Genomic DNA, 22,091 nt, shown 5'->3' with positions numbered 1-22,091 from the left:
ATCTCACCCACATAAAACTATGAGATTTGATTCTTGTATTTTTAACAAAAGAAGTTCCCTGAAATCCTCCAAAATCATTTAAAATCAAATCGACAAATTATTTTCAATAACAGTGGATTTTAAGGTAGATTTTAAAATGATTAATTAAATGACACTGGATTTCATGAAACTTTTTGAAATTCATGATTGAATAACACATGATTTGTAAACTTTTTACAAATCATTTGAAATTACACTTTGAATACATTATTTATTTCCCCACACGGATTTGTGTGCTTTCCCCCTCCAGAGTTTCATGACTTCATCAATTTCCTCCTTTTTCTTTTCTATTTTTAACTATTTCTTGTCCATTTTCTTATAGTAACCATCATTCTTAAAATTCCAGCATAATTTGAATCTAAATTTATTTCTTAGAAATTCATTTTATCTACCAAAAACTAGTTGTTGCTTTTTTTTAATAGTTCTGAAACCAAAACATGCTATGTGGTTTCGTGCTTTCGTCCCAAGAATCACTGGAATTAGAGAGACCAGTAGATTTTCACCTGAGATGTTTACGTCAGGTTAACTGTATAGTTATTTATGTTTTATACTGTTTTATATGACTGGGTAGATAATTTATGTCTTAAAAAAAATAATTCTTTACATATATCCATGAAATGAAAACGAGGACACAAATACTAGTAGACATTGTAAAGCCTATACGGAATAAGCAAAAGAAAACGCTTGCATGTATAAAAATACTGCCAACTACGGTATATACGCTTGCATAGTTGCATGTATAAAAAAAATAATTTCTTCGACATTAATATCACAAATTACAATTTGAAATTATCCTAAGATTCAAGACAAATAGTTTTCATATGTCCCTTTGAATCCATGCATGCTTTCTTAACAAAAGTAAACCAAAAACCAAACTTAGTTAAAACATCAAGCACGACGATGTAACTTCTCATCGTCGTCGTCAACGGCATCGGTGGCTCCAGCAGCGAGATCAAGAAGCTTCTCCATCTGCAAAGTCATCTCATGAGCGTCTTTGAAGACGGGTCAGTGTTTTTCTCGACCAAACCCTTAACACGCCTTATTTCATCGCCAGAGACCATGACGTCGTAGTTGGGTTTTCAAGACATGCATATGTTCTATCGAAGAGAAATGTTTTGATCCTCATAGAAAACAGAACATCACATCCTCTAGAATTAAATAACAACAACCTTATACTCAAAAGTAAACTAAATATAGAGTAAACTAAATATGACAAATCTGACGATGGTATGTGTTCTTATCGTCGTCTTTACCCGCCAACAGCTACGGTGGCTCCAACGGCCATAGCAAGAAGCTTCTCCATCTTTAGTGTCATCAACATGACAGTCTTCGACACCTTGTCTGTATTTTTACCGATCAAGTTCTTCACTATCATTGTGCTGTCGGTACAAACCATGACGTCATAGTTGGCGGTGTCCGGCGAATCCTTGAGTTCAAGTTTAGCACTTTTGAGAGACATGCTAATGGTCATGAAGGCATCCTGAATCGTCGCAAAATCCTTCTTCAATTTTGGATTCTCCTTTGCCACTTTTCCCGCAAAAACCGCATACCTATGGGCATAAGATATGGCGAGGTTGAGCGTAGCCCCAGCCGCTTGGAACTACGTACATATCCAAATAATAATGATTGAGAATAAGACATGGAGATACTTGTATTTAAGAAATCTAAAACACGAAATCTTTAGAATTTTCGAGACGCTAACTACGAATAACATTTACAGATTCAAATTAAAAATATAACTTCAAAACTTTAACTGACAATTTTCAAGAAAATATATGATCGGTCAAGAAGAAACAAGAACCGTTGGAAAGTAAGGGCATCCACATTGGTTAGGACACATTTTTGTCACGTTCTTTTTTTTCTTTTTTTTCAATTTAAAAAAAAAATATAAAGTTAACCAATTGCGGGCCGCCATGTGTCAGTGGGGTCCGCAAATAAGAGGAAGGACCGTCGCAATTCTGCGTACGTCCCGCCTCAATTTTTTTTTTTTTTTCCTTTTCTTTTAGGTGTGGGACTGGGCCTAGATACGCTAATGTTTATGGTCTAACAAGTTATATAAACTCTATCTATTTGGCTTTGGAAAATATGTATTGGTACGTACCGTGCTGGTGGCAGAAGCCGCAGAAGGGTATGCGTTCAAAGTTTTGACGCAGAAGGCTTTGTGGGTAGTACTGGTACGTTGGCATATGGCGTCGATGTATTTTGTGGCCGAAGCAGAGACTAAGAGAAATGGTAACAGAACTACAAGAGAAAGGAGGCCAATACAACAGGAAGAAGAAGCCATTTCTTTAGTTAAAATTTTGATTTTGGTACTTTCTTGTTCAACAATTGTGGTTTGGTTTATATAACACTTGCACGCATAACAGATACACAGTACAGCTTTGGCCCATTTGCTTCAAGATTGGTCAAAGTTTAAGATTTTGTTCCCATTTACGTTCTCTTTAGAATTTCTGGTTTTCTTTTATTACTCTTTATAGAAATTACAAAATAAAGATGGATGACAGTATTTGGTTGAACTTATTGTTATTATCTTTTTTTTCGGAGAATTTGGTGAATGACCATAAAATGACCTAAAATTAGATCAATGGCATATGTAAGGTGGAAAATAAACCATTATACCCTTTTTGAAAAAATAATTATTCACAAACACAACATATGACATGAAAAAACAGTGGCCACTTTATTTTTGTAAATTTGGATATGCATGCAAGAACCCACTTATTTTTTTTTTAATATAAATTGTTATATAGAGAAAAATTATGGGAATTTGGACAAGATTTTGGTCAAAACTTTTATTTATTTTCCCACACCGAATTGTGTGCTTCCCCCTCTAGAGTTTCATGACTTCATCATTTTCATCATTTTTCTTTTGTATTTTTTACTATTTCTCGTCCATTTTCTTATAGTAACCATCATTCTTATAATTCCAACATAATTTGAATCTAAATTTATTTCTTAGAAATTTCATTTTATCTACCAAAAACTAGTTGTTTTATTTTTTTTAATGGTTCAGAAACCAAAGCATGTCATGTGGTTTCGCGCTTTCGTCCCAAAAATCACTGGAATTGTAGAGACCACTAGATTTTTACCTGATTTTTACATCTGGTTACCTGTGTAGTTATTTATGTTTTATACTCTTTTATATGACTGGGTAGATAATTTATGTCTTAAAAAAATAATTCTCTACATATATCTTCGAAGGCGATGAAATGAAAACGAGGACACAAATACTAGTAAACATTGTAAAGCCAACTACGGTATTTACGCTTGCATGTATAAAAATACGCCAACTACGGTATTTACGCTTTGCATGTATAAAAAAATAATTGCTTCGACATTAATATCACAAATTACAATTTGAAATTATCCTAAGATTCAATTATAAGGGACAAATAGTTTTCATATGTCCCTTTGAATCCATGCATGCTTTCTTAACAAAAGTAAACCAAAAACCAAACTTAGTTAAAACATCAAGCACGACGATGTAAGTTCTCATCGTCGTCGTCAACGGCATCGGTGGCTCCAGCAGCGAGATCAAGAAGCTTCTCCATCTGCAAAGTCATCTCCATGAGCGTCTTTGAAGACGGGTCGGTGTTTTTCTCGACCAAACCCCTAACACGCCTTATTTCATCGCCAGAGACCATGACGTCGTAGTTGGCAGTGTCTGGTGAATCCACGAGTTCTAGTTTTGCACTCTTTAGAGACGCCACAATACCAACATACGCGTTGTGGGACTCGTTGAACGATGTCTTCAATGTAGCATCCTTTTTGGCCACCTCAGCCGCGAAAACGGCTGTCTTCTCGGAATGGGTTATTGCAAGGCCGAGCACGGCCTCAGCTAGTGGCAACTACATATTTAAAACACACAAGTAATGTTAAATGTATTTTATTTGATCTCATCATTGGTTACTTAAAAGTTTCGGATTTTGGTTCTTCACATGTTTTCTAATGAATACTTTTGTGAATAATGGCGTTACTATAGACGCATAAGCAAATAAAACCATCAAAATCTATATAGAAGTGTTTGAGATTATAATTATGATTGAATAGGTTAATATTGGTTAGATGGTTAGTACCAGGCCGGTGGCAGAAGAAGCAGGAGGATAGGTTGTTAAGGTTTCGACACAGAATGGTTTGTTCTTGACTCGTTGGCAATTAGCATCGATGAATTCTCTGTTGGCCAAGGCTGAGGTTAAGAGAAATTGTGACAGAACTGTCAAAGTAACGACGAAGAAACAACCAGAATAAGAAGCCATTTCGTCACCGGAATAAAGGTTTTATTTCTCTTGACCTCAAAGTCTTGGTAATCAGATTTTTGGTTTTTGCTTTTGTTGGCTTGTGGTTATATCACTTTGTGTCATATATATATAACATCGGCATCTATTTTAAGGATGTCAAATTTGGTCATGTTTTACTCAATTTAGCTTTTCTTTTCTTTCTTTTCACTTTGGATGATTTCTATAAATAGGTCGGTACGTATGGTTTGTAATACTTTGGTCATAAGAAAAACTGTTGTTCTGTCTATTTTAAGGCAATAGGGTAAGGGTAACCTAAACATCATCAGAAATCATCACTTGCAAAAAAATTCAAAAAGTTGAACAATTAAATCTAAATTTTGATCTCTACCCAATCTAACACTAAACTTATTCACATTTATCCCACCATAGTGTTCACAACTCACAAATCAAACCAACCCATAAAATATTGAAAATTTCACAACAATCAAACTTAGTAAGAAACATAAAAGCTTCAAAAGAACTACTATAGTTCACCCTTCACCGTCCTTCCTCTGCAGCTGCATAGCTTCTACTTTCCTTGACTAAAGATTCAGCTTTGACGTCTTCTTGTGCGTTGTTTCTTGTTCCCCGGTTACCATGCCTAGCTTCTAACTGGATTGTTGGTGCTCTCTCATTAGACCCTATTCTCACAATGTCAATATCTACTTTTTGATGCCCTGAATCGCTGCCATCTTCTACATTAGAACTTTGCTGTAAGTTCATAATATCTTCATCGGTACCTAGCTCGTCTTCCACCTTCTGACGCCGTTCTTCCCTATTTGCTTGATCTGCTTCCGCCGCTCGTTCCCATGTGGTAGCCAATGCAATATTTCTCGGAGATTCTTCTTTGATAAACGCTCTAAAGTCATTCCTCGACGGTTTAACTTTTGAGCAAAATATCTCAAGAAAATTGTTTGAACAACCGCGATTATAAACGTTGATTCTATTGTCTGATCTGTACCGGAAATTCTCATAGGTGGTCTGTAATAAATTGCAATGTGTATATCAAGATGTGGTACAGATAACTCAATACATATATATACCAAGAACAGAACAAAACTAACCTGGTTTGTGGTAATGAGGTACAAGTGAAACCCGGTAAGCCCCCCAACAAACCACAGAGATATAAAACAATATATCATCAGCATAACCGCCCAAGGTGATTCTCGCATTGCCTTCCACACAGTGCCTTGATGTTGATCCATCATAACTTTGACGTATAAAGCAGACATAGAAAAAAGGTAGATACAGAGAAGAGTTGCAGAGGAAACGAACATGAAGAAGTACCTATAGTTTCTCTGACCACAACACACACACACAAAATTGTCATGAACTGCATATATATGCTCCTAGCTGGTTTAATATGGTTTTGGTTACAGCTTACCACTCCAATGCATTGGCCAACCCAAGGGCAATGATGATCAAAACGCTCAACGCAGTTGTTGCAAATGGAACAATGGGAGCAACGAGGAGGCCGATAAAGCATGCATGTATCGCAATACTTAACTCTAACGGTCACACCATAAACCATGACTTCTTTAGTCCTAGGAATCTGAACTGTTGGTGTTTGTCTTCCATCACTTGATATAGTTGTATCATAGCATATCTCTTCCTCTGGCGGATGCAAATTTCTTGGAACGATTCCAGGATCGCGCGCCGAAGTGATGAAGAGAAGGATCAGTACCTATTAAAAGCAGTTATATATCTAGTTTTTTTTTAAGCATAAATGAAACTCTAAGCAAGAAGAAAGAACATATTAAGACTTACAAAGACAGTGAGTAGAATTCCTGCCACTAAGATGACATGTCCCTCATCGTTTGGTAAGAGTTTTTGGCGAAGATGTGTTGCAACAAACACAGAAAAGAAACAAACTGGCGTAACGATGAGCAGTAATGTAAAAGGAAGAGACCAAACATCTGGCCCAAATATCACTCTCCCACCAAATAAAAATTTCTACAAAAGAGCAACGAAAGAGAAAGATGATGATCATTGTGTGGTGTGGAACAAAACATTAAGAACTATATTCACAAGTGTTAATGATCATGAAGAGAAAGCTTATCAATCATCAATGTCCTAAAAATCGCGATAACTAGCTATCAGCCATAAACCAAAGAGAATCTAACGAAATAAGATGTTCATGTTTCAAAATTAAGACATTAAATCGCTAGAGGCAATGATAGCAATAAGTTACAATATCCACATTGTTCTCACCATATAGAACTAGAAAACTTACATGCCTTAGTGAACTCATAAAAAATGTGGCGTTTAAGAAATTAAACCTAAATAACTAAAGATTTCTTGAATGCAGATTCCAGAAAGAAAAAAAGGAGAAAGAGTAGAAGCAAAGAACCTTACATTACTTCCCTTCCAGGCTTCAAAGACCCGTCTGGCCATGAGAATCAGCAAACGGATCAGAGACTCTTTGCTACACTCTCTTGAAAAATTGAAGGATCCTGGAAATTTCTAGGCCGATTCATTTCATTTCAGAATGGAAGGAACCAAACCTAAGTGCTCTTGTCTCTAGCAATTTTAGAACATATGTGTAGTTTTGTATGGTGTGATCTCTTGTCTCTCTCTCACACAAAAGGAGTTTTGTTTTTGGATTGTGGTTGCAAATGGATGACATAATTTACTAAGTTGAAAGGGTTGAAACGTGCATCTATCTTGCTTTGTTACTCCTGAAAGTTACCATTTTCCTTAAAAAATAAAAATCCAACCAAACTTTACTGAGCCCCCATCCTAAAAATGGAAAATGTCACTTTTTAGTTAGGAATTGTTCAAACTCAATTTAGGAGATGAAAGAGTTGAGCGAGAGGAATACTTGTAAAATCTGTTTTATATCTATTAAATTTTTTTAATTAAGTGACGAAGTGTAATTTGTAACAATGAAAATAATATGAATTTTGATTCATGAGTAGACTCATCACTCATTCATAAACAATTATAAACCATATATATCAAAAATATTATAGAAAGAAAAGAAACAAATCAACATTACATGATACAATAAATTTAGCAATCAAGCTTAATCATCAACAAATATTCGATTTTCGTTTTAATCCGATTCCTTCTCTTGTAACAACCAGCAAGCTGATCCTTTTTGTAGTTTGACAAGAGTACTTACCACAATCCAATATGTCATACTACTTTGTTTAGAAAACATTTCTCTTATATATCATGCAAACAAAGAGCCTTGTGTCCGCGATTTTTCGGCTTCCATCTTCAACGACTTGAGGTAATCGATAGCTCTATCGATAACTAAGATCGGGTCTACCAATTCCTCCCCGGGGACGACTATACTGCGTAAAAGGCTTATAGTCTCAAATATCTTCTCTTCTCCTATCTTGTTGATAGACATCTTGGAACGTTTCAAAATACTAATCTCTGTGTTGTCACAGCCCGATTCAGCATCAAGCATCTGCTCATTCGAGATGTCGAGAAAAGACGCTGAGCTCTCTCGTATCTTTCTCTTTTTACAATGTAATGGCTGTCCATAGCTTTCAACAAATGTTTCTTGCTCCCCACAGGATGATACTAGAGTACTTGGGGATTGGCCTGAGCTTGTAACCTCATCTTCTTCAGAACAATAATAATCACTCTCGTCTTCGGAGTAAAGCAGCGCATTTAGTTCTTCCGTATCCTCCTTCAAATCCGGTTCGCTATTACCTTGCATTCCTTGACAAACAAACAAATCTTTGTTGCTTCTTTTGAGTTCTTCCTTCATATCAGGACATGCAGATGGTTTCAGTGTCTCAAAAGATTTCAGGATATCTGAAGTTAGTAGCAGAGTTGTTCTGTCTCCTGACTGATCAAACACGAGGAACCTCTTCTGACTACATTGTCCCTCAGCTTTAGATATAGCACCATCTGCTTTAAGAGGCATCTTCTTCATCATACATGGCTTTTGAAGAGGCAAGAACTGCTGCTGCAGGTGGGATGACCCATTAACCCAACCACAAGACCCATCAAAGTAGGATTGAGTTGAAACATGATAAGAACCACGAGTAGAAAACATGTCGGTGGTGTCACCACAAGTTTTAGATATAAACTTCAAGTCTTGCTGCCCAAGCTGAGACAAAGCTATGGAAGCCAATGAACTCAAACGCTGAGTAGGAAACCACAAACCACGTTCTTGTCCCATCCAATCCAACACTAAACAAATCAACTGTCCCAAAAAATAAAACAACTGTCCGATCCCAAAAAAACAGAGGACATTAACTCAAACAAATCAGCAATCTAATCAAGAAAGGGATGCCAAAAGAAAGAAACTTATAGATTTATATGTGAAAAAGTTTTCAACTTACCAATCAACACAGAAGACACAAAGGGATTAGAATGAGAGAGATCGAGCTAATCTACGTGACGGGCTTCAACAACTGACGAAAATATTCAGCCTGCGTGATACACAACATCAAAGCCAATACAGAATCAATAAAGAAAGAAATAATTTTTGGGGGTTTAAAACAGAACAAAGAGTCATCAAACAAGAAAGGAACCTGGCAATCTTGGAGAGGTTGAAAGCAAGCAATGACTCTAACAACGATGTTTCCTGCGGTACAGTGTTCGTGTTTGAGTGTCCTAAATCTTGTCTGTCCGGCTGATTGATAAACCATAACTACTTTCTCACCAACTGTTTCCCTTCCCCAAAACAGAGTATCCAAAAGTAAAACGGAAATTAAAAAAAAAAAATCAAATAATTTGGGGGATGAAGCAAGGCAGTGTGAAGAAAAAAGAAGACCCCATTGAGGAAATATAAAAGCTCTGTGTGTGTGTGTTTGTGTAAGATCTCAGATTACAGAATCACGCGACAGAAGACATTCAAAGAGACTACTGTACGAAAAACAGAGGTATAAAGACACAACCACCACCGCATGTTTCTGCTTTGCTCTTTCTTGTCTTATCTTTAGATCAATCCCATCCAAATACTACTAAGAAGAAAGCAAGAAAACAGAGTAATTTAAGTCTCCGGAGAAAAGAGAGAACTCACGGAAGAGGAATAAAGAATGATATGAGAAACTTGAAGTTCTTAAAAAGAGGAAGAGGTTTGGTTTAGTAAATGGCGAAGAGAGAAGTGAGCAACGAAGAAGATTATATAAAGAAAAGAGATGAGACGAAACTGACCTTTGATCATAACACGGATACGTGCGTGCGTGCCTTAAGGTACATAGTGATGCCACAGTGTTTACCAAATCCATTAAGATTTGTCATTTTTATTCTTTTGGTTTCAATCTTTTTTTTTTCTTTTTTTTTTTTTTTTTCAAGTGACAACACAAAATCACTTGATTACATGTTTTAATCGTTCAAACTAATGAGTTTTGAAGACTAAGCTAATGAGTTTATTGAATTTCAAATGTAGCATATATGTGGTCAAAGGATGTTTTATATTATAGTAGTAGAGACTCACTTTTGTGTTTGTTGCTTTGTTGGTTCCGTCCATGGTAAGAAAGAAACAGTGGTGAAAGTATCCAATGTGAAAGACAAGAGGAAGATCCAATAATTCATTCCTTAATCAATATTACTCGTTTTGCAATGGCTTGACCGTTCAAACCCACAAATCATTGGTTGATCTTTTTCACTTTTTTGTAAAAACCTTTTTGCACCCTCCATTTCCATCTTCTTTGGGGTTAAACACTATGTTTTGTCTTCCTGTTTTGGTTGGTCTATTTTCATATGGATCTCCAAATTAAAAGACTCCCAAAGGACAAAAAAGATTGGGGTGTATTGAATATTTATTATTGCGATCATCAACTCGATGATTCATTCATATGGTAGAAAAATATAGGTAGATGTGTCAATTCAAATACTAGTCACGCTACTCCCTCCGTTTTATATTAAGTATCCATTTAGAACCTAAATTTTGTTTTTAAAAACTTAATATTAGTATCGTTTTACAATTTTAATGTAATTTTTGGGTTAAAATTACATTTTTGTCTCCATTGATTTTAATGTATTGACTCATATATTAATTGTTAAAATATATTAATACCAAAAATACAATATTTTAAACGATAACGAACGGAGTATAAAATCTTAAACTTTAATACGGAGCATTTAGAAGAAAAGGGGAAAAAAAATGATATATTTTTTCAGAATACTCTAAACCTAAAACATATAACCTGCCTCACTAAGATTATCAAGTTAATCAATGACCTAATCGTAGATTATTTATCATATACAAAGTTGATCTCAAAATTGTTTTTAAACTTATTAATTAATCCTGAAAAGAAATAGACATGTTCTTGTTGTCAGTAAATAGCACTGGCTAGTAATAATTATACCCAAATTTTGTTTTTATTGATAGGAAAAATAAAATCTTAAACTACATTGATAGGTGTAGAAAGACCCATGATTTAGTAACCTGAACCAAATCTTTTCATGTACAGATAAGTGAGATCCTGTTGCCCACAATCATACAAGCATTGTTCCATTTAATATTGACCACGCTGTATATAATTTATACTGAAACCATTAGGATAATACTATAAGTAATACTAATCCGTTAAGTATAGTATAGAACTAACTTTAAGTGTATAATTAAAAGTGGATACACTTAATCCATTACTAGCTTTAATAGTGTGCAGGGCCCTGAAACAAACCCCTCCACCGTTTCTATGTGTCTCTAAGCAATCATATCGCAGGTCCACTATTATTTTTCTTTCTTTCTTTGCCTTGTTTTGCGTGGTTAAAGAAATACTCACATACACACATACTTTAATGTGTATTAAGGTCAAAACACATACACGTTAGGTATATTACAAAACACAGAACTGATGAGTTATAATAGCAAGATCATATATAATTTACATGTTGGACAGAGCGTGCTTACACCATCTATCTAGTTACATGGCCAAATCCACAAATCTCTTTAATGTTACATAACATGATATTTAAAACATCTTCAAGCATGACCATGTTTTTGTAATGGGTTTTATAAAAACTACTCAAATTTAATTTCCTTCTAAGTAAAGGAAGACACGCATGGGTACTGAGCTGGAACTCTTTAAATCTTTAAATAAAGATAAGTGGGTTTATATATATAGTTCTTACCAAAAAAAAAAATATATATATAGTTAAGTATACGATTTTAGAGTTGTAGTTGAGGAGAAATGTTCATTTCTTTCTTTTGAAAAGCAAAATAGAATATATTCATTCAGTCCCCATATTTTCGACATAGAAGTTGTAGCTTTTGTGTTTTTGGGGTATTTTAATTTGTTATATGGTTGATGCATCAAGGAACATGCGATAATAAAATACATAAAGAAGAAGAGCACCACTAGTTATGTGATGCTTTACTTGAGAGAGGATAATGCATATAATTAGTATTGAACTATCAAGAAGAATAGTGAAGGGTAGGGACAAGAGACAATATTGGATTGGAGCCATTTGGTACGTGGATTCTCCAACAAAATCATCCACGCTTCAACCAATTTAAAGCAACCAATACACTTAACCACCACCACTCTTAAGTTCCATACGTATAGAGATATGGTTCGATTTATCAAAAATAAGATAATGTAGACATGGTTGGGTCCATTTTTCACTTCAAATGCTGAAAATAGAACAATATACATAGTGCAACTAGCTCAGGACGTACGTCGTCGAGTTGGTTGCATCATCGAACACAAAGTGAGTTTCTTACAAGCATGCCTAATCGTTTAGACATACCACGACATATTTCTTCGTGCAATCATATCAAGATGAGAAGGTGGATATAACATAACTTTATTTTCCATATTTATTACATATGTTATCGAATGATAGAAATAAGATAGAAATATTTCCATCAATTATAATAAATGATGTTATCATTGCAACGATGAGCATAACTGATGCAAATATTTACGAAGTTTTTCCATAGTTGATGTAAATAGTTTGTGATTGTTTTCACGAATGATGTACAAAATTGCACCAAACACTCAAAATCTTCTTTGCTATGAACTTTGGTGGGCCGAGCTTCCAGATAAATGGGCCGAACTGTTATAGTCAATCCAAAATAATGGTTGGTACCAAACAAACACTTGTTCTTTTTTTTTTTTTTTTTTTTTTTTCGCCACAAACAAACACTTGTTCTAGTCAACAATAACTCAATATTGATAACAGGTAGATTTTTTTCTTAATAAGTTTTGGAAAATACAAAAGGAAAATATAAAAAGAAAATAAAAAAGGAAAAAAAGAAATGTAAATACAGATACATTTGCGTCGAGGCAAGACCATGTGCTCACTCACATGCGGTCTTCTCTTCTCTTCTCTTCTTCCCTTTCCTTTTTTTTTTTTTTTTTTTTTTCAATTTTCCTCTGTGTTTCTTTTGATTATCTGAGAAAAATACGAATCGAACGAACCAAAGATTCATAGGATCTTCTTCTTAACAAAAAGAAAAATATGAAGGAAGGCAAAGATGGGTTTGTTCGAGCAGATCAGATTGATCTGAAAAGCTTAGACGAGCAACTAGAGAGACACTTGAGCAGAGCTTTGACTTTAGAGAAGAACAAGAAGAGAGATGAAGACGAAGCAACCGCCGTAGCCATCGGTGGCTCTGCTTCTTCTTCCCCTGTCGCTGCTCTTAACGGCGGCGGATTTGTTGGTAAGAGGAAACAGAGACTTGAGTGGGAGATCGATCCTTCTAAGCTTATCATCAAGACTGTTCTTGCACGTGGCACATTCGGCACCGTTCATCGTGGTATCTACGATGGTCAGGATGTTGCCGGTTAGTTACCTTTCACCTACCCGTCGTTCTAGCTTCTCTTTTGTTCACTGTGAAATGTTTCAGTTTTTGTTTTAGTTTAAAGTCTCAAACTTTAGCATTAGATTCTTCGATTGCTAGATTCTTACGGTTGATCAGACTGATTCTATTACTACATTTGTACTTCAATCGTCGGATTCGAACATGCTTTGTACTTTGAATAGTTTAGTTCTGTGTTTGTGTCTTTTTTTACCTTGAAACTTGTCAGATTGAAATAAAGTTTGGATTTTTAAGATTAAAGATGCTAAATTGTTGAGAGTTGAAGAGTGTTGTTGGTTTTAGTTTTTTTTTCTTTAGTGGGTAGAAGCAATTCTTGTGATCTCCGTGAAGCCGACACGGGTTTTGCCATCATAAGTGTTTCAGCTGGTTGAAAGGTCTCCTTGGATAATTTATGATTCTTTGCTTTGTGGATCTTTCATGTGATTCCAGCTGTTGTTGTCTCAATCTCCTTTTCTTACATTTAAAATTTTAAAGAAAAAAAGATATATCAGAGAATAATTGAATGTAGTAAATTAGCATCTTTTTTACTGTGATTGAATTATAAAAAGTGAAGACTACTGAGCTAATAACCATTGTGGTGAGATTGAGCAGTGAAGCTGCTTGATTGGGGTGAAGAAGGTCACAGGTCAGAAGCTGAGATTGTGTCTTTGAGAGCTGATTTTGCTCAGGAGGTTGCTGTTTGGCATAAATTGGATCATCCTAATGTTACTAAGGTTTCATATTTTACTTTTGTTTGTTTTTCTTACCATTGTTAGATATTGAGGAAATAAATATAAGATTTGTGTCATCAATGAATGAATTTTTGCAGTTTATAGGAGCTACAATGGGTGCATCAGGCTTACAGTTGCAAACAGAGAGTGGTCCATTAGCAATGCCAAACAATATTTGCTGTGTTGTCGTTGAATATCTTCCGGGTGGTGCTTTAAAATCTTACCTGATCAAGAACAGAAGAAGAAAGTTAACATTTAAAGTCGTCGTTCAGCTCGCTCTTGATCTCGCTAGAGGGTATTATATTCTCCCTTCTTTCGCCTTCCTCGCTCGTGGTGTTTATTTGTGTGTATAGTAGTACACTTTAAGGATTGTTGTTATGTTGCATTAGGTTGAGTTACCTTCATTCGCAGAAGATTGTTCACCGAGATGTAAAGACTGAGAACATGTTGTTAGACAAAACTCGGACTGTCAAAATCGCGGATTTTGGAGTTGCGAGAGTTGAAGCGTCTAACCCTAATGACATGACAGGAGAGACTGGCACACTTGGCTATATGGCCCCTGAGGTACTACTATTGACACAATGCATAATCAAGTTTGGAACAATCCCAATTTTTATACAAAACAACTTTGTTTGCAGGTTCTCAATGGAAACCCGTATAATCGTAAATGCGATGTATACAGTTTCGGGATCTGCTTATGGGAGATATATTGCTGTGACATGCCATACCCTGACCTTACTTTCTCTGAGGTTACTTCAGCTGTCGTCCGTCAGGTATAGTTATAATACTGATGAATAGAGTAATTATTTCATCTTTTTGCCATTTCTGTAGAGTCAGACTTATTATGTAACAGTTGAAACCTTTCTGCTATAAGCACATATCTATATGCAATATGCTATTATGATCAATGCAGAACCTGAGACCCGATATACCGAGGTGTTGTCCGAGTGCACTTGCAGCTGTGATGAAGCGATGTTGGGATGCAAATCCAGACAAGAGACCAGAGATGGACGAGGTTGTACCAATGTTGGAGAGTATTGACACAACCAAGGGAGGAGGGATGATCCCTAACGACCAACAGCAGGGTTGCCTATGCTTCCGAAGGAAACGTGGTCCTTAGACCAATCTAAGATCATTCAAAACTCAAGATTTGTGTCTCTGCTTTTTTTCTTTTCTTTTCTTTTCTTTTCTAAATCCAGAAGAAAAAAAAGAAAAATGGAAAGGCTTGTTAGGGCTTTAATGGTTGCTAAAATTTACATAAAGTATGATTTGGTTTCCATATTCTTCAACATTTCTTGTTTTGCTCTATTTGTGAGAGTTTCTTATTAATTATTTAATGGTCAAGTATATCATCATCATCTAAATCATATATTTTACAGTCGATGGTATCACTGGTTTTTGTCTTAACCGGTAAATCAACTACCCTGGACAGGAGCATACTCATGTAAGATCCAGTCAAAGGAAGAGAAGGGCATGAGTTCCTACTAAATGGTCAAGTAAATAGGCCTTATGCCGACTACACATCGTCATCATTAGTCATTTTGATTAGAATCCACGTAGGTACAATCTCAAACACAAGTCGAACTATGCAACGTGTTCATAAACATCTCATACCCCATAGGACCATTAGGTGGGAAACAACTTCTCTTTCAAACCCATTAAAAGAAATTACTTAAACTGCATGACATATCACATATATTAATGTGGATACTGGATAGAGCAGAAGACGAGCATTGTATGTATACTTTGTTGGTCTCACACTAAGATGCTATGTCTCGATCCTAACCATCCTTAGCTAGTTTCAGAGTCGCAAGTCGTAATCCTTCACTAGATTATTGTTTCTTAGTAATGTAGTTGAGGTGGTTTGCCACTATCTTAACGTTAATTCAAAAAAACTTCTCTTTTGATCATTGCCGTCTCTGTAAGACTGTAAATCTAATTACAAACAAAAAAGATTGACCTTTTTCTACCAAATATTCAACCCTCTATTAGATTAAAGACAAAAACGTCCCATAACATTAATAAAGATAGAGACTTGAGACTAAACAAGTGTTCTTAGAAAGTCTAGTGATTAATGAGGTCACCTGATTCAAACGCCGGTTATAATAGCAGTTGGCGACACCACAATGAAACATGTTATATCATTGATTGATTCATTGCCAAAACAAGTGTTTGGCTTCATTCATTTTGTCAAAAAATTTGTGCATAATTAAGAAATGCGTTGGGCAACTAATCGAATAAATTTAGAGTAAGGACAGGTAAGAGGTTGTTTTCGTGGTGACGTCAGTCGGTGCACAAGTAACGCTGATATAAACGAAACGTAGACAACTGTCCCCTCTGCTCCTTCCTCCTCAAGCCTCTTCACTGCTTTCTTCTTCTTCTTCTTCTTCTTCTTCTTTAGTTTTACTTCTCCAAGTTTCTTCTTCACAAGGTTTTTACTGGCTCTTCTTCTATTTTTGTATAGTCTCAATCTTTGTCTCTCTGTACTCGTTTTAGCTTTTAAAAGTGAGATCTTTTTCTTGGGGTTTTGTTTTATGTTTCGCCTTTTTCTTCCATTTACAAGCTTGATGAGCTCAAAATTTAGTAGCTTTTTGCTTCTTCTGTGATTTAGGTTTCAGTCGCGGTTCGGGTTAGTGTAGTTTTTGGTGTAAAGTTTTGGTTTTTATCCTTTGTTGCAACTTTGGGTGTAGCTCATAGCTCAAAACGAGGTCTTTAACCTGGGGTTCTTGTTTTTTTGCTTCTTGAGCTTCAAATTTCGTGACTTTTGCTTCTTTTGAGGTTTGGGTTTTAGTCATTTTCTCGGTTTGTGAAGTTCTTGGTGTAAAGTTTTGGTTTTTATTTTCTTAGCAACTGTGGGTTTAGCTCAAGACGAGTTTTCTTTACCCTTGGCTTCTTGTGCTTCAAATTTTCCTGACTTTTGCTTCTTCTGTGATTTGGGTTTCAGTCACTTTTCTCAGTTTGTGAAGTTTTTGGTTGAAAAGTTTTGGTTTTTATTTGTTGCAGAGGTTGAAGATGTCCGCGCCTAAACCGGCTGGTGATCCAGCGCCACATCCGCCGAAAGAGCAGCTTCCGGATATCTCTTACTGCATCACTAGCCCTCCTCCATGGCGTTAGTTTTGATCTTTGCCTCTACCTAAACCGTTTGACTTCTAGTTTTTGTTCTTGGCATATCCTTTGGAGACTTGAGACTTGATTAGATTGTTCGATTTTTACCTTTTTTGAAAGTGGCTCTTATTTGGGTATCATTACTTTTTCCCTTTTCGTTGCAACGTGAGGATTAGATTCTTACTTTTCTCTTTAAGAATTATTCCTTTTTCACCTTCTTGAGAATCTTCTTCTAGGTGTTTTTGGGGATCATTCTCTGTTAACAGTGGATAATACACATAATCGGCGTTGTTTTTAGTTAAAACATTTCTTTGTTTATATGTATTATCTTCTGGACTCACTTTTTCAAAATTAGGCAGTGATCTATTTTGAGGAACTGATATAACTTTAATCCAGTAATTATTGTTTGAATATGAGGTTTTAAGCTTCTTATTTAGTAAATGTGAGACTGAGAGTTTATGCTGAATCTTTCAGCTGAGGCTGTTCTGCTTGGGTTTCAGCACTACCTTGTGATGCTTGGAACAACAGTTTTGATTCCATCGGCTCTTGTTCCCCAAATGGGAGGTGGAAATGTAAGGCATTTCCTAGTACAGTAGTTTTCCAAACTATATACCTTTCAGTCTTTTATTGCAGCTGAATTTATGATTCTGGCAGGAAGAGAAGGCGAAGCTGATTCAGACAATACTGTTTGTAGCTGGATTGAACACATTGCTCCAAACAGTGTTTGGAACTAGATTACCTGCTGTTATGGGAGCATCTTATACATTTGTCCCAGTTACAATCTCAATCATGCTTTCTGGGAGATTCAACGACGTTGCAGATCCAGTTGAAGTTCGTAGCTTACACTTATTTTCCTATTCATTCCTGTTTTATCTGTTTGGTCTACTGTTACTACTTATCCTCAATAGCTTGATCATTAGTTTACTTTACGATACCACTTTTGATGCATTATCAGCGATTTAAGAGGATCATTCGGGCAACTCAAGGTGCTCTAATAGTTGCTTCAACTCTTCAAATAATTATTGGCTTCAGTGGCATTTGGCGTACTGTTGTAAGGTCAGTTGTTGAGCTACATTAGACTCAAATCTTGTTCCATTGTGTGGTTAAGAATATGTCAATGAACTTCTGTTATTCCAGGTTCTTAAGTCCTCTATCTGCTGCTCCTCTGGTTGGATTAGTTGGTTATGGCCTGTACGAGTTAGGTTTTCCTGGTGTAAGTCATCTTGTTCTGTAAATAGGAACACCAAAACTGAATTATATTAAACAAGTGGAATCTTGATTCTTTGTTATTTCGGCCAGGTTGCTAATTGCATCGAGATTGGACTACCGGGGCTTATTATTCTCATACTTATATCACAGGTAATTGTAGCTAGAGATTCATAACTTGTAGTAACTTTCTGCCAGCTCATCTGTTCTCACTGCATAAGTTACTGATTCCAATATGTTCTTTCCAGTATGTTTGATGTTTCTTATTGTCTGTTCATACTCTTTGCTGGTATTGCAGTACATGCCCCATGTTATAAAGGGAGGAAAACATGTGTTTGCTCGTTTTGCTGTCATATTTTCGGTGGCGATAGTATGGCTTTTTGCTTTCTTTCTTACAATTGGTGGTGCCTATAATGGTGTTGGAGCAAAAACTCAAAGAAGCTGCCGGACTGATCGTTCTGGGCTCATAAGTGCTGCGCCTTGGTAAGATTACAGCACATGGCTTGGACATTACATGTCATGCTGAATTATATCTAGCGAGAAAGTCATTTTTTAATGAGTTCTCAGTGATTACAAAATCAAGTGTGGCTTACTATTTTGGGTTTACTCATTGTGCAGGATAAGAGTTCCATGGCCATTCCAGTGGGGAGCACCATTGTTTGATGCCGGTGAAGCCTTTGCCATGATGATGGCTTCTTTTGTTGCTCTTGTTGAGGTTTGTTTCACTCATATTGACCATCTGTAATTTAATTACATATTTATTGCTGATATGCTAGATAGAAAACTTATATCAGTAGGTTAAGGCATTAGTATCCATTAATATATTAAGTCTGTTACTTCAATGAATGTATTTCATAGGTTGCATACTCGTTTAAGTTTTAAAGCCATTGGGACTCATCTCTTCATTCCTTCAAACATTCTTGCTCTTTACTTCAATCTCGTCGTCTTAGTCACTATGTTAATTTGTTTATCAACAAAAAACAGTCGACAGGTGCTTTCATTGCTGTCTCGAGATATGCTAGTGCCACAATGCCGCCACCTTCTGTTATCAGCCGCGGTGTTGGTTGGCAGGTAAAAACTCACTTCATAAGCTTCATTTATAAATATCATCAATGAAGTTTTTTCAGGGCGAGCAAGTGCTCATTTATCTAATGTTGTGCCTCAACTATGTTAATTTCTTGTTTAGGGAGTTGCAATTTTAATCTCGGGGTTTTTCGGAACTGGCATAGGATCTTCAGTTTCTGTGTAAGATCTCATATCCATTTTCCAAACCTAGGATATGTGTTGGTTTTGAAGGGTGTAGTGAGTTTGTTTTCACATGAATGCAGCGAGAATGCGGGTCTGCTAGCGCTTACAAAAGTTGGTAGCCGGAGAGTTGTCCAAATATCTGCAGGGTTTATGATATTTTTCTCAATTCTTGGTAAGCTTGTCTCTTTTATATATAAAAACCATTAAGAATTGAAGTAGAACATATTAATTGATTGTCTTATATAAATCTAATGCAGGGAAGTTCGGGGCAGTGTTTGCATCAATACCTGCTCCTATCATAGCTGCCTTGTATTGTCTCTTCTTTGCGTATGTAGGTAAGTAAAGTCTCTAAGCAGAATTAACGAGATAGTAGGGTATGCAAATATAATGGGACTGAAGTTTTATTAATCAGTTGGTTTGGTTACAGTAACATAGAGACTAGAGACTAATTTTTACTATATGTCAAGTTTTATAACAAAACCTTTTGTGTAGGTGCTGGTGGACTGAGTTTACTGCAATTCTGCAACCTGAATAGCTTCAGGACATTGTTCATACTGGGCTTCTCAATCTTCTTAGGCCTATCAATTCCGCAATATTTCAATGAGCACACAGCCATCAAAGGCTATGGTCCAGTTCATACAGGAGCAAGATGGTTCAACGACATGGTCAATGTGCCCTTCTCGTCCAAGGCCTTTGTGGGAGGATGTGTGGCTTACTTGTTGGACACGACGCTTCACAAGAAAGATGGTTCGATCAGGAAAGACAGAGGTAAACACTGGTGGGACAAGTTCTGGACTTTCAAGAAGGACCCGAGAACCGAAGAGTTTTATGCTCTCCCTTTCAATCTCAACAAATACTTCCCTTCTGTCTGAAAACATCCTTCCAAACTTTTATGTAATGCTATTTGCTAGTTTTGTGTCCCTTAGGTAGACACAGCTTATCTAAGCTAGGTTTTATGTGCATACTCGGTGGAGGAGACTAGAAAACGCAAATAGATTTTACAACCCAAAGTGTCAGTAAGAAGATGTTAGAAACATAACTGTTACAGTATGCTTGTTTCTAATTTTTCCATGTTTAGAGATGTTTTGCACTCAGGTTTGCCAAATTTTGAACTCGAGTATGTATGCTGCGATTTAATGCAAATGATTGCCATAATACACACAAAGAAAATTTTGTGAGTTTGGAAAGCTTATTATTGAAGACAATACAATTAATTACTCATATTTTGCCGATATATCTTAGGTTGAGACACTATTTGTTGAACCCAAAAGTGATGTTGAACAGTTTGACCAGAAAAAAAACAAATGTTGAAATTGAGTATTTTTTTCTTTCTTTTAAATTACAGATATAATCAGATTTCAAGGATTAATTAAGGTTGTTGGTCAGGCAACGAAAATCACAACCGTTTACATCAAAATCATATATTTAGGTTGATATAATAGATCGAATATTGAATTATTTTTGGTAGTTTGTTATGCGATGTTTTCAAAAAAAATTTGTTATTCGTTTATCTTTTAAAAATGGAATAATCGGATATAATTTGTAAACTTAAGAAAAAAAATTCACAATTATTTAGGGATTACGATTATAACAACTAACTTGCTCTTCAAAATTTTAACTGCTGAACCTAGCTGATCAATTTGGAGTCTAACCGACTTTAGTTGAGAATTCAATTGGTAACTACTGAATCTAACTGAATTTTTGAAACAAAAATATTAAACATATATACTTAAAAAAAAATTTAATCAAACAAAATTCTTGTGAACAATATGGATGAAATAGACCAATGAAAAATTTACATAAATTGTTATATATATTGAGATAGCATTGTAATTTTAAAAATGAATTATAATTCACAAATAAAAAAGGTGAATATTAGTGAAATTTTAAGGGAGATATTGAAAGATTTATCAAGCATAATTATCATGTAGAAACATTAAACTATTAAAATTAGTTATTAATTGTTTAATTTTTTGAAAATAATTAAAATTAATTTTTTTTCTTAGTATACAAATTTATACTTTTGGTTAACTAATTTAATGTTGTAACTCAATTTACATCATTCTTAACAAAAAAAACTCAATTTACATAAAAAATATACTTAATAATTTTCTTTACGAATCTATTTTATTATTGGAACTTATGAAAATTGTGATTTCTTGCATGAAAATTTAATATAACTTATGAAAATCATAGTAATAATAATATCATTACAAACATTAATATAGTTTAAAAGTAAATGATGTGACTAAACCATATTATTGTGCAAAATATTTACATCACTGAATCATTTATATAAGTGATATATAACTTAGTTACAAGTTACAACAACGGTAACATATGCAACTGTATAGAATAAATGACACCAAACATCTATTTTCTGTATTCTATAGTTAGTTTATTGGCTACATTTAGTTTATATATAGAAATTTATGTGTATATATATATATATATATATATATATATATATTTGTTAAAAATAGAAATTTATATAATAACTGAGGTGAGTTGAGTAGTTCATTTATAATTAATATCATGTATTTTGTTTTTGTCAACTTCATATTAAAAATCAACTCAAATGAGTCAACCTACCGGAAAATCGTACAAATTTAATAACATGCGAATTAATACGAGTTTTTCGTGCCAAATAATTTTTCTTACATTTGCATTTTTTGAAAATAGAGACAAAGAGAAAAATGATAATTCTTTCCTGTCAACTTTTATGTCCTCCAAGTATGTAGAGAAAGCTGAACCACGTTTAGAAAA

At 35.1% G+C, this 22,091-nt stretch overlaps 6 protein-coding genes across 6 annotated transcripts; 2 read left to right on the top strand and 4 right to left on the bottom strand.

The window, feature by feature from the left end:
• Window positions 1-779: 779 nt before the first annotated feature.
• Window positions 780-2,456, bottom strand: LOC111829587. The gene is made up of 2 exons (XM_023779035.1): window positions 2,141-2,456; window positions 780-1,639 (listed from the first exon to the last, which is right to left on the bottom strand). Exons 1-2 carry the CDS (start codon window positions 2,321-2,323, stop codon window positions 1,289-1,291), a joined length of 534 nt encoding a protein of 177 aa, XP_023634803.1. The 5' UTR covers window positions 2,324-2,456; the 3' UTR covers window positions 780-1,288.
• An 896-nt stretch (window positions 2,457-3,352) lies between these two features.
• On the bottom strand, window positions 3,353-4,365 carry LOC17876137. The gene is made up of 2 exons (XM_006281788.2): window positions 4,116-4,365; window positions 3,353-3,887 (listed from the first exon to the last, which is right to left on the bottom strand). Exons 1-2 carry the CDS (start codon window positions 4,293-4,295, stop codon window positions 3,510-3,512), a joined length of 558 nt encoding a protein of 185 aa, XP_006281850.1. The 5' UTR covers window positions 4,296-4,365; the 3' UTR covers window positions 3,353-3,509.
• Window positions 4,366-4,672: 307 nt separating this feature from the next.
• Window positions 4,673-6,710, bottom strand: LOC17876979 (probable protein S-acyltransferase 9). Its single transcript, XM_006281685.2, has 5 exons — window positions 6,672-6,710; window positions 6,084-6,269; window positions 5,701-6,000; window positions 5,381-5,614; window positions 4,673-5,297 (listed from the first exon to the last, which is right to left on the bottom strand). The coding sequence occupies exons 1-5, from the start codon at window positions 6,708-6,710 to the stop codon at window positions 4,815-4,817; spliced, it is 1,242 nt and encodes a 413-aa protein (XP_006281747.2). The 3' UTR covers window positions 4,673-4,814.
• Window positions 6,711-7,208: 498 nt separating this feature from the next.
• On the bottom strand, window positions 7,209-9,357 carry LOC17874715 (transcription factor bHLH145). The gene is made up of 3 exons (XM_006281758.2): window positions 8,813-9,357; window positions 8,621-8,710; window positions 7,209-8,502 (listed from the first exon to the last, which is right to left on the bottom strand). The coding sequence occupies exon 3, from the start codon at window positions 8,455-8,457 to the stop codon at window positions 7,492-7,494; it is 966 nt and encodes a 321-aa protein (XP_006281820.1). The 5' UTR covers window positions 8,458-8,502; window positions 8,621-8,710; window positions 8,813-9,357; the 3' UTR covers window positions 7,209-7,491.
• Window positions 9,358-12,560: 3,203 nt separating this feature from the next.
• On the top strand, window positions 12,561-15,120 carry LOC17876371 (serine/threonine-protein kinase HT1). The gene is made up of 6 exons (XM_006280549.2): window positions 12,561-13,020; window positions 13,648-13,769; window positions 13,865-14,061; window positions 14,156-14,330; window positions 14,405-14,539; window positions 14,680-15,120. The coding sequence occupies exons 1-6, from the start codon at window positions 12,696-12,698 to the stop codon at window positions 14,884-14,886; spliced, it is 1,161 nt and encodes a 386-aa protein (XP_006280611.1). The 5' UTR covers window positions 12,561-12,695; the 3' UTR covers window positions 14,887-15,120.
• Window positions 15,121-16,097: 977 nt separating this feature from the next.
• Window positions 16,098-20,480, top strand: LOC17876874 (nucleobase-ascorbate transporter 5). The gene is made up of 14 exons (XM_006280238.2): window positions 16,098-16,197; window positions 16,770-16,875; window positions 17,346-17,443; window positions 17,526-17,702; window positions 17,827-17,927; window positions 18,009-18,084; window positions 18,171-18,230; window positions 18,376-18,560; window positions 18,696-18,792; window positions 19,062-19,148; window positions 19,264-19,322; window positions 19,406-19,497; window positions 19,583-19,660; window positions 19,818-20,480. Exons 2-14 carry the CDS (start codon window positions 16,779-16,781, stop codon window positions 20,195-20,197), a joined length of 1,587 nt encoding a protein of 528 aa, XP_006280300.1. The 5' UTR covers window positions 16,098-16,197; window positions 16,770-16,778; the 3' UTR covers window positions 20,198-20,480.
• Window positions 20,481-22,091: the final 1,611 nt, after the last annotated feature.

Source organism: Capsella rubella, unplaced genomic scaffold (genome assembly GCF_000375325.1).
Source record: "Capsella rubella cultivar Monte Gargano unplaced genomic scaffold, Caprub1_0 scaffold_8, whole genome shotgun sequence".
In the NCBI taxonomy this organism is placed as follows: Eukaryota; Viridiplantae; Streptophyta; class Magnoliopsida; order Brassicales; family Brassicaceae; genus Capsella; species Capsella rubella.
The sequence above is the reverse complement of the archived record's forward strand: the minus strand, read 5'-3'. Positions and strand labels throughout refer to the sequence as shown.